At 42.3% G+C, this 12,064-nt stretch overlaps 1 protein-coding gene across 1 annotated transcript in view; it reads left to right on the forward strand.

The window, feature by feature from the left end:
• The window catches only part of CDH16 (cadherin 16), a 120,163-nt gene that overhangs the window by 76,295 nt on the left and 31,804 nt on the right, over positions 1-12,064 (forward strand). The window contains exons 12-13 of the mRNA XM_075282108.1: positions 5,172-5,422; positions 8,153-8,286. Of these exons, the coding sequence (XP_075138209.1) occupies positions 5,172-5,422; positions 8,153-8,286 (385 nt within the window). The remainder of the gene's footprint in view (positions 1-5,171; positions 5,423-8,152; positions 8,287-12,064) is intronic.

Raw genomic sequence — 12,064 nt, forward strand, 5'->3', positions numbered from 1 at the left:
GGCAAGACAATATGTACTATAATATTTCTCCCTTAGGGTAAGTTCACACGGGGTTTTTTGGACAGGATTTTGATGCGGGAAAAAACGCCTCCTGCGGTTAGCCACGACTGGATGCCGCTGCAGTGCACTGGCATCCAGTCGTGGCATTCCGCTCCGGATTAGGCCCAAATGAATGGGCCTAGTCGGGAGGGAATGCTGGAACCCGCGGAAAGATATGGGAGCTCGCTTCTTTTTTCCGTAGGCGGGAAGAAACCGGTAGTGGAAAAAAGAAGTGAATGTCTCCCATTGAAGTCGATGGGAGGTGTTTTTTGGAGCCGGATTCTGAGGCGGATTCCATGTCAAAATCCAGTCCAAAAATTCCTGTGTAAACTTACCCTCGGAACTACTGTAATTATGCCACTATAGATATTAAATATATCTACTACAATACTCCTCTCTATGGTCAACAGCATCAGTACTCCAATGTTGCCACTAAGATTTAGAGTATAGCTATTCAACTATTGCTATTGATATCCCAAAATATAACTATTATAGTAATGATAGATTTTTCCACAGGAATCGGTATTATAATACACTGCCTATAAGCATAATAAAAGTGCTCTAATAATCCTCCCTATGGACAAAACTATAAAGTCTGCCCCCTATGTACAAAAAGAGAATTACTCTAATACCCTAACTACTATAAAAGTGCCTTATATTGACCATCACATTTTACTCTATTTTTTTGTGTGTGTTAATTTTCTTTAAGGAATTTCTCTTAACTACCACTAAATGACGGTGTTATTATGTTCTTTTCTGAGCCTGCTTTGACTATGGCTTTCTTCTCTTTCTACCTTTCCAACTCGAAATCATTGAAACCTTTCTGCGTTCTCTCCATGTTCTCTGTTTCCCTGCCGGTTTTATGAAAGTGCCATGAATTTTGAAATGTTTTTTAAACGCTTCCATCCTTTTAAGGCCTCTGTCAGCTCAGCTTCCCTGCTGCCCTAAATTGGCACTTTGGAGTGACGAGGGGGCGGATGGATCAAGCCTCTAGGTAACGAGGAGGCGTTTTAGGGAAAGTGCTGTACTTAGTGAGATTTACTGCATGTGAAGAGAGTCTGTCATATAGACTTATTGAACGCCAGCCCAGAGTAATGTACTTGTTTGATTGGAAGGAACTGGCTTGATCGTTCTGTGTTGCAGTGGGTTAAAGCATCAGGCTCCATCTTTGCACAGTCAGAAAGAGAGATTGAAATTCTGACATTTTTCCCACGCAGCACAGTCAAGGCACAAAGACAACATTTCTAGACTGCAGACTTTTTAACCAGTTGTTGCTGAAATAGCAAATCCCTAATATTTACCTGCACAATCAGTTGTGAGTTTTGTTCTCATGCCGTTCCTCATAGGAATCTCTTCGGGCAACGGAGGGCTATATTTATTATCTTCAGTGCTTAATAAATTGAATCCATTACAACACAGTCATATCAGCCACTTTAGTGTAAAGGGGTTTCTCAGGCTGGAGGGTCATTTCTGAAGAGCCTTCCTAAAGATGTAATGCACGTAACACCACTGATCAAAAGAAAGTGGATGGAACTTATTCCCTATCCTGTGTTATAGTTGTTTGGTTTAGATATTTGATGCTTTCTATAAAGACAAGCTTGGTGTTCATGTGTCGTCCATTTTATTTCTTATGTAGATGCACACAAGCCTAACAGTGAGAAAAAAAAAAATCATCAACTACCTAGAACACGTTTATTTTAGGGAAAATAGGACTCAGCCAGGAAGAACTTTAAAAATCACTGTCATTTCAATAATCTTTGCAAAAGTGAGCCGAGTAGAAGAAACTTTTTAATATCTGTTATCAGAGAGAAATACCTCTTCCTATCAGGAGGTTTTGCTGCTCCCCTTCCTTCAGCTAAAACAACTTTCACTGTGAAAATCTCTGTTCTATTGTGCCAGGAGAGGGACTGCAGGTCACATGACTCAAATGACTCATCTCTATAGAAGTCTACGGAGAGGGGAGATGGAGGAGTAAGCAGAGGTAAAGAGAGAGATAGCCTAAGAAAATACAGGTATAGGCCTCATGCACACAGCCGTGTGCTATTTCAGTGTGCTATTCTGCATTTCCCTGGATAGCATACTGACCCCTTTAATTTCAATGGGCCCATGCAAATTCCCATCCAGTGATCTAACCGTATTAAAACAATTGTCACTTCTGCATGTATGTGCACTACAAGAACAAGCTGCAAGATGCATTAAGTTATCTATTATGCATATTGCCAAGGTTTGTGAGTTACATAGCTACATATTTACAAAGTAAGGTTGAAAAAGACCTATATCCATCAAATTCAACCAAGGTATGGGAAGATGGGGAAAGGCATGATTGAAGGGACATGTAAAGGAAATAAAGACACCTTTCTATAGTCATCAATGCTAATTAGCTGTAAAAAGGCACCTTTTAAGCCATTTTTTAAGCTGTCAGCTGTTGTTGCTTTGACCACCTCCTGTTCCACAGATACATAGTCCTTACAGTTAAGATAGCTTGGAGGGAGTGCTCCCTTGTCTTTTGAGGAGATTTACATGGAACAGCTTTTCCCTACATTTCTTGTATGGGCCATTTACATATTTGTACAGGTTTGTCATATCTCCATTTAAATGCCTCTTGTCAAGACTAAAAAAAATTTAACTCCTTAAGGCTAAGGCCCCATGGGATGATATGCAGCGCTAAAGTGCTGTGGAAACAACCGCGGAAGGAACGCATCATGGTTCTTCCCGCAGCACTTTGAACAGAGACTTCGTAGAGTTTTACTCCGCAGACTTTCTGTTACCATTATATCTACGGGAAAGTCGCCAGTGTTTCTGTAGATATAATTGACATGCTGCGATTTCCAAAACCATAATGGTTCTGGAAATCACAGCATGTCTGTGCTGCAGTTTGAAACGCAAAGTGGGAATGGGATTCACATGAATCCCATCCACTTTGCAGATACTGTAAAATGCCGTGATTCCAAATCGGGGCAAATTGCGACATTTCCGGCCTGTGGGACCCAGGCCTTAGGCTAAGGCCTCATGCAGTGAATCACTGCACAAAATTGAAAAGAAAAGACTACAGTAGAAACGCATCACGTTATTCTCCACAGTGTTTTTCACAGAAAGTCCACATAGTTTTCTTCTATACTTTAGACACCAGCATTTTCATAAGTATAATTGACATGCTGCGATTTTTTTCTGTAATATGTGGATGGGATTAGTAAGAATTCCATCCACTTTGCAAGTACCACTGCCAAATGCTCCATTTTCACAACATGTGGCCCCCGGCCTCCATGCCCCTTATCAGTTTTGTGGCCCTCTGTTATTACTTTTTCCAACTGTAGGACATCCTTTCTATGAACTGTTGCCCAGAACTGAACTACGTTGTACAGGTGAGGCCATACCAATGATTTAAGTGGTAATATTACATTCCTGTCCTGCGAGATCATATCCCTTTTGATACATGACAATATCCTTCTGGCCTTAGAAGCAGCCAATTGACATTACTTGATATTATTTAATCTATGGTCTACAAGTACTCCCTGGTCTTTCTCTACCTATGACTCTCCCACGTTTACTTCCCCAAGGACATATGTTGCATGCAGTTTATTTTATACAGATGCATAACTTTACATTTATCCACTGTAAGCCGATGGCTGGTCAGGTAATGGAGGGGGTGTACATCTTACCCAGACTACTCAGGTGGGTGAGGTGAGAAAACTCCAGGAATGTTTGTTCTCAGCAGACAACTTTCGCCTGCTGAGCAAATGCTCAGTACTGGGCTGGATTTTTAGGAATGACAGGTAGGATTGGTAGTGGGACCTGTCATTCCACCCTCCTCCAGTCCACACTTTGGGGATGTTCCGGTAGCGACTCAGCTGCAGAGAGTCTCCTCGTCAAGGAGGCTTAAGAAGTCAGCTCCAGCAGCAACACTTTGGCAGAGCTTGGCTGGAGAGCCAAACAGAGAGGTTGTTTTTTGGAGCTGTGTCCTGAATTATTCAACTGGTTTTGGATTTCTGTTATCCTAGGTGAGGTAACCTATTCTATATTTAGTTAGAGCCTAGCCAAACAGGTATTTATTTTTGTATTGTTTCCTTTGTTGCTGTACTACCTTTTTGAGTGAATAAACTCTACCTTTATTTTGGACTAAAAGAAACTGGACTTGTGTGTCTATGCCACCCCACCTAGCAACCCCAGACCTTGACACCACATTGAATCTCATTTGCCAAGTGATTGCCCAAACAGTCTGTTCAAATTGGCTTGTAACCTACGTACATCCCCCATAGACTGTACTGTATTACGTAGCTTGGTGTCATCTGCAAAAATAGAGACAGTGCTATTAAACCGATTTTAATAAATAAGTTAAAAAACTGTGGATCTAGCATTGAACCCTTGGTTACATAACTTGTAACAAACTTTCTGTGAAAAAAATGCAATTTGTATGTACTGCAGTCTTTTCCCCAGTATTGTTTGGATGTGGCTCACTATATAGGGCCTTAGCCTCAAACTCACTTTCATGCCACTTCTGACATATGTACACACTCCCCCTCTCTTTCTCTTAGGTCCCCTTCACACTACTGATACGCTGCCTGATTCTGAACGTTAAAACACGGTCAGAATCAGCGCGTATAAAGCACATCCCATTCATTTCAATGGGAGCCGGCATATGAGCACTCCCCATTGAAATGAATGGGCTGCTTTTTACTCTATGAGCACTCCCATTGAAGTGAATGGGAAGCGCTCACGTGTACGGCTCGCCGTGTGAAGGGGCCCGGCGCTCGGCTCAGTCCGAGCCGCACACGTGAGCGCTTCCCATTCACTTCAATGGGAGCGTTCGTAGAGTAAAAAGCAGCCCATTCATTTCAATGGGGAGCGCTCGTATGCCAGCTCCCCATTGAAGTGAATGGGATCTGCTTTATACGTGCTGATTCTGACCATGTTTTAACGTTCAGAATCAGGCAGCGTATCAGTAGTGTGAAGGGGCCCTTAGACCTGTCTTTGTGAAACAGAGTACAACCTTGAATATTAACAGCCCAATCGTGAGGAATTTAGCCACGTCTCAGCCACACTAACTACATCAAAGTGTTCCTCCAGGACCAGGGTCTCAAGCTCCCCCAGTTTGTTCGCTAATTAATATCCATATTTTCATTTATTCCTTCCAGAATTTGGATTATGAACAAGTTAACGAATATACCCTGACCATTGTGGCTAGGAACAAGGCTGAACTCTTAGGAGCAGAGTATGATAATAGCTCTACCGCAACCATTCTTATCAGTGTTGGCAATGTAAATGAAGCACCGGTATTTACAGTGAATCAATATGAGGTTAAAGTACCTGAAAACGTCCAGATTGGATCAATAATACTAACAGTGAAAGCCTATGACCCAGATGTCTCTGACCAGACTAACCTAAGGTGAGTAACAAAAGTTGTAATTACGGTATATGATTTATAGCTTAGGCAGCGTGTATGACTATATAATATCCATAGAAAATAATAAAGGTCTCTGCGCATGCGATTTCATTATGGTGTGCATAGTTATATAAAAGTGTACTGCAATGTGACTGTGGTCTAACTTTTCTGACCACAGCCTGTTGAAGTCCCAAAATTTCGATATAGTAAATGGATATATTGGCTGCTTTATTTGAGTATTAGTAATAACAGAGAAAAGGTCTCTGGAACACCTCCAATTATTCAGGATATCCGAGTACAATTTCATTGACAACATTTGAGTTGCCCTGAATGTGTAAAAATAAACTTCCCATATTGCAGTAGTCAGCACATTCACAATGTCTTTAGAGGTGTCTGGCCCAGGGCCACGCAGCAGTCATGAAAAAGAACACCGATCAATAACGGTATCAGGAGGGTACACTTGAAGATTTTGTGTCTGCAAAATGGAAAAATCAATGCATTATCTTATCCCAGCTCAGATAAGGCCTTAGGATAATTGAGGCCTTATTTAATGTCTGCTTGGCTCTATTAGTGTTACTATAACCATGGAAGACGTTGATCTTGTTATTTGTACAAAGATTAGTTACAGGTATTAATCACTGATTAAGCTATCAGAATGCACCCAAGTGGTAATAATTGCAGTTTCCAGTCATCGGCAAGCTGTGTCCAAGCGGCTTCATAATGATAAAGAAAGTTATATATAGCAGAGACGGCCTGGAGTGGGGAGTACAGAACACCGTGTTCTAAAATGTTTCACTTAATAGTGTATCAGCTTTACAAATATGTCTTAAATAAGTCTAGAGGTCTAGACTAAGTAGCGAAAAATAGGGTCTGTCCAGTTTACAAATTTCCATCTCAGATTTAATAAGCAAATTTTAGATAAAATGTTATTTATTTTTCAACAGTATCAATGCATGAGAATCGTGTGGCTTTACAAAACTATTGGGACACTATATCCCATGAGCAAGTATAGAAATAAAAAAATAATGTTACACTATGAGAATATAACTACTATAATACCGGCCCATATGCGCAAGAGTATATCTACTATAATATTTCCTCTATGTATGAGAATATATCTACTTCAATACTGCCTTATCAAAAAATGCAGATGCCACTCCTATGTGATAGACGGATATGTGAATAAGGCCTGTTTTCATGCACAGTACACTACATTCTGATACTCCATTAACTTCTAATATTTTATGGGGCTTGACCTATACATATTGAGGCATCATAATGGAGCTCGGACTGCATTTGTCCCGCACTTGGCCTGCGCACTTAGTTATCTGCATAAGTTATCTGCCGTATCCACCTCAAAATCCTGACCAAAAAGACGGAAGAAGCGAGATGCTCATTCAGGCGGATTCGCCTGAAGACACTCCCTCCCAACTAGGCCCATTCACTGGACCTAATCCGGAGCGGAGTGCGCGACTGGATGCCGGTGCACTGCACTGGCATCCAGTCGCAACTACCCGTATTTTGGACCGGAACCTGAGGCGGGCTCAGGTTCCGAAGAAGCAGATGAAGAGAATTATTTGGGCCAAGAAACTCTGAGGCACTACACCAGTGGAAACCTGACCTTAAGGCCGGGGCTCCACGGGCTGGAAACACAACAAGTACTGTAAAACACGGCATTTTACAGTACTTGCAAAGTGGATGGGATTCATGCAAATTCCATCCCCACTTTGCGGAAAAAATACGATTTCAAAAACCGTTGTGGTTTTGAAAATCGCTGCATGTCAATTATATCTACTGAAACGTCGGCGGCTTCCCCGTAGATATAATTGTAACAGAAAGTCCACGGAGGAAAACTCTGTGAACTTTCTGTTCAAAGCGCTTTAGCGCTGCGTTTCTGGCCCCTGGGGCATTAGGCTTAGTCTGATGAGTCAAAAGCTGAGATTTTTGGTTCCAAACACCTTAACTTCGTGAGACGCAGAAAGGGTGAGTGGATGGTTCCCATCATGAAGGATGGATGAGGGGTAATGATGCGGGGGTGCTATGCTGGTGGTACTCTGATAATATATTCAAAATGCAATGGTCACTGAACTAATATGGATACCACAGAATGCTGCAGCTACATGCTATCCCATCTGGTTTACACTTAGTAGGACCATCCAAGATATGTATGGGTTATTTGTGCAAGAAGGAGAGCAATGGAGTGCTTTGTCAGATAACATGGCCTCCAAAATCAGCCAACCTAAACACAACTGAGATGTGAAAGAGAGAAAGAAAAGAAGCCAACAAGTGCTCAGCAGTCAGCACCTATGGATAACCATTCCAGGTGACTAGACACGAAGATGACTTAGAAAATGTCAATAGTTTGAAAAACTGCAATACAGACTGCTTTCAAGAATCAAAAATAAAAAAAAACATTCTATTTTGTTAAACGCTTTTTGTTTACTGCTTAATTCCACAATAGTTCATTCAGTTTTCATGTCTTCAATATGAATCTTCAATGTATAAATAAAAAATAAACAAGAAAACACTTGGAATGTAAACTTCTGACTATTACAAGTCAAGTACTATAATGCTGCTTCCATAGATAAAACTATTGCTATAACTTTTAGTACAAGGAAGTTCAGAAAACCAATTTGGATCATGCATATGTTTACAGTATTATGCTTACAGTATCTAGTCATCTTCTGAATGTCATGTAGTGATGTATTCTCTGTGTTAACCTCTCTTCAATAGGTACAGCATCATAAATGATTCCAGAAAATTGTTTTCTATCCAAGAGAGTTCTGGTCAGATCAAGCTTCTCCATTCATTGGATAGGGAGCGGTTTGGAGACGCTTATCACATGCAGGTCATAGTGCGAGACAGAGGTAAGAACAAATTGTGAGACTGTATGGCTTTTTAATTAGTATGGGATCCATGTCAGTTCACAGCATGTGACATTTGGAGGGGTACTGGGAACACCGTTGTTCCAGCATTGGGTGGGAATCTCATCTCCTTCATATGCACATGTTCTTTTTAGCACCAGAGGGTCTATTACTGCTAGTATCTGATTAACCCTTTGCATATAGTCTATTATTTATAATGTTTATTTACCCATTTAGCTGACCTACGTTTCCAGGCTGCCATCACCATTTTATAAGAAACAAATTCATTGAGAACCTCAGCATTTTTTCTTCTCATTGTTCCAAAAATACATACAATTGCACTATGCACATTATTGTTTTTTTATATTTTATTTTTGGGAGCTGACTCATTGCTCGACCTGAATCACCTTGCAAATAAGCATCTTCCATTAACTTTTCACTGACAGAGCATGGCATGGGGGGGGGGAAGGAGGGGGGAGGTTGGGAGTATTAGCCTTGTCCGACCAATAGCAACTACTATTCATCTGTGTCCTTGGCTGGGAGTGCGATGGTTAACAGTGACCGCCAGGCTGGTGACATAATTTAAGGAGGATGATGGTTGTTTATTCTTCTGGTGATTCAACCCTCTGTGAAGTCATTCAGTAACGCATTTAAACACACAATGGAATGACGACGTTTCGCTTTAGTCAAGCTGCTGTCCATTGCAGAATGTAGTTGCAAAGTAACAGGGGCCGTTATCCTGTATAGTGGGTAATGGGTTTAAGTCTTTCAACCAACTATTTAAATAATCTCATCTGTCATGTGACACTAAGCAGTATAACTATTATTTTAAGAGCTATATCACTGGTTGAAAGCACAGTTGTGATTGGGATATCTCTATACAGCTGCATAATATATATGATAGAGCTGCAAACTTAGTATAGTCCTCTCTTTCATATGACACCAAAAGCTAGTCTGTAAGTTTTATAATGTTTGAAGTGCACCCCCCGCCCATTTTTTTTACATATTACACACCCCCATACTCCAATACATAATAACATTCAGTGAGAGGCAGAAACAGCTCTCAATACAGAAACACGGGAAAGAGTGAAAAAGGCAGGATTTCACAGAAATGACCCGAAATTTGTTAATAAAGTATATTAAAAAATTAATGACACAAATATTGCCAGAAAATCAAAAGTTGTCCAAAAGTTTAATTACGTTTTAAAGGGGTTGTCCAAGCAAAAATGGACAATCCTTTTAAAGTTTAAATAAGCTGGGGCAGTGGGAAAAAAAATACATACCGTACTCACATGTCCCCGTTCCTCCAGTGTCTTCTCGCACCTCCTGGTTCATCTGCTCCCACGGCATCTTCCACGGTCGTGCTGAAGCAGCTGATTGGCCTCAGTGGTCTCATGACCGCTGAGGCCAATCATCGGCTTCAGCTCAACACTGGAAGAGACCCGGGAGAGCAAATGAATCAGGAGGCGCGGGACGACAATGGAGCAACAGGGACACGTGAGTATGTATTTTTTTTCACTGCCCCAGCAGATTTAAACATTAAAAATTTAGCCTGGACAACCCCTTTAGGCAGTGGCGTAACTAGGAATGGCGGGGCCCCGTGGCGAACCTTTGACATGGCCCCCCCCCCGGCTGACATTGAAAACCCCGACCAACGCCGAAAACCCCGCACGACCCCACCCCCCGCATTCCTACGCACACTGTTACGCTCCATAGTGGCCCCTGCACACATTATTATACCCCATAGTGGCCCCTGCACACATTATTATACCCCATAGTGGCCCCTACACACAGTATTATACCCCATAGTGGCCCCTGCACACAGTATTATACCCTATAGTGGCCCCTGCACACAGTATTATGCCCCATAGTGACCCTTACACACAGTATTATACCCCATAGTGGCCCCTGCATACAGTATTATACCCCATAGTGGCCCCTGCACACAGTATTATACCCCATAGTGGCCCCTGCACACAGTATTATACCCCATAGTGGCCCCTGCACACAGTATTATACCCCATAGTGGCCCCTGCACACAGTATTATACCCCATAGTGGCCCCTGCACACAGTATTATACCCCATAGTGGCCCCTGCACACAGTATTATATCCCATAGTGGCCCCTGCACACATTATTATACCCCATAGTGGCCCCTGCACACACTATTATACCCCATTGTGGCCCCTACACACAGTATTATCCCCCATTGTGGCCCCTTCACCCACTATTATGCCCCGTTGTGGACACCCATTAAGAATTATTATACTCTGGGGTCTTTTCAGACCCCAGAGTATAATAATCGGAGACCCGGGGGAAGAACAACATAAAAAAAAAAAAAACACTGTAATTTACCTTTCTCCCGACTCCCAGCTGGCGGCCATCTTCAATGACGTCAGGGACGTCACGTGACCGGGAGCCTGCGTCGCGACGCATAAGGACGCAGGCCCCGATCATGTGACGTCTGGGACGTCACACAAGTAGGCCGAAGCCTAAGTAACACAGTTTTTTTTATGTTCAGTTACCTCTCCTGCACTTCCGATCATTATACTCGGGGGTCCGAAAAGACCCCCGAGTATAATAGTGCTTGTGGGGCCCGCAGTGTCACTTACCGATCCTGGCAGGGGCCGGGATCGGTAAGTATATAGGGCCCGTTAGCGGCTGGAGTAACTCCAGCCGGTAACGGCCTATTAAAAAAAAAAAAAACGCAGCAGTAGCGGGTGCCACCGGGCCCCTAATGTCCCGGGCCCTGTGGCAGCTGCTACTGCTTCTACCACGGTAGTTACGCCACTGCCTTTAGGGCTATTTTCACATGGCAGTATTTTGGTCAGTGTATTTGGAAGCTAAAGTTAAGAATAGAACCTACAGAAAAATGTTATACTAAAAAGATTTGCACATTTTCTGTGCTTTAGAATCACTCCTGGTTTTGTCTAGGAAATACTGATGCTAAAATATTTATCAAAATACTACCATAATATAGCAGCTTTATATTGATTGTCACACCTGTGTGAGGGGGCATTCACACTTGTGTCCCATGTTTGCCCTGTGCCATTCCGCCAAGTTTCTGCCCTCAGCCCCAAGAAACTGGACAGGGGACGGCTTCCCAGCGGTCAGCTTTAAAAACCATTCATTTGAATGGGTTTTTAAAGGCAACCACCTGTTCCTGCCTACGGCCTCTCCGCGTAGAGGCTGTACTCAAGTCCTACATGTCCGAATTTGTGTCTAGCCCAAAAAAATGGTTTCTGCGCAGAAGCTGCAGGTGGACACTACCGGTCACCTTTAAAAACCCACTCCAATTGCACAGGGCGGACCCCAGGCACAAGTGTGAATGCCCCATGTGTAAAAGCTGCTTTTCTTGTAGCAGATTTTGCTGCATTTTTGTACTGCATTTTGTGAGTGTGGATTGAGCAGAAGGCAGAAGTATAAGGGTCCATTCACATGGAGGAAAATGGCGCTTTATTTGGCGCTGGATTTTCAAAAAAAAAAAAAGCCTCCCATTGACTTCAATGGGTGCTGCTAGCTTTTTTTCCGCTAGCGAAAATCTCCACTAGCGGAAAAAAAAGCTAGCATTACCCATTGAAATCAATGGGAGGCTTTTTTCAGCCCTAAGAGCTCCCATTATATTTCCCATTCTTTTTGTAGCCGCTACAGGGTTTCACAAAAAAAAAAATCATCTTATCATCTTCCCCCTTTTTTGGCCATCCTTTTTGCAGCTGTGCCTTTTTTTAGACTAGTTTTACTTATGTAGGCATGCTTAAATGTTTTGCACATGTTAGCTAGT

Source organism: Leptodactylus fuscus, chromosome 7 (assembly GCF_031893055.1).
Source record: "Leptodactylus fuscus isolate aLepFus1 chromosome 7, aLepFus1.hap2, whole genome shotgun sequence".
Taxonomy (NCBI): Eukaryota; Metazoa; Chordata; class Amphibia; order Anura; family Leptodactylidae; genus Leptodactylus; species Leptodactylus fuscus.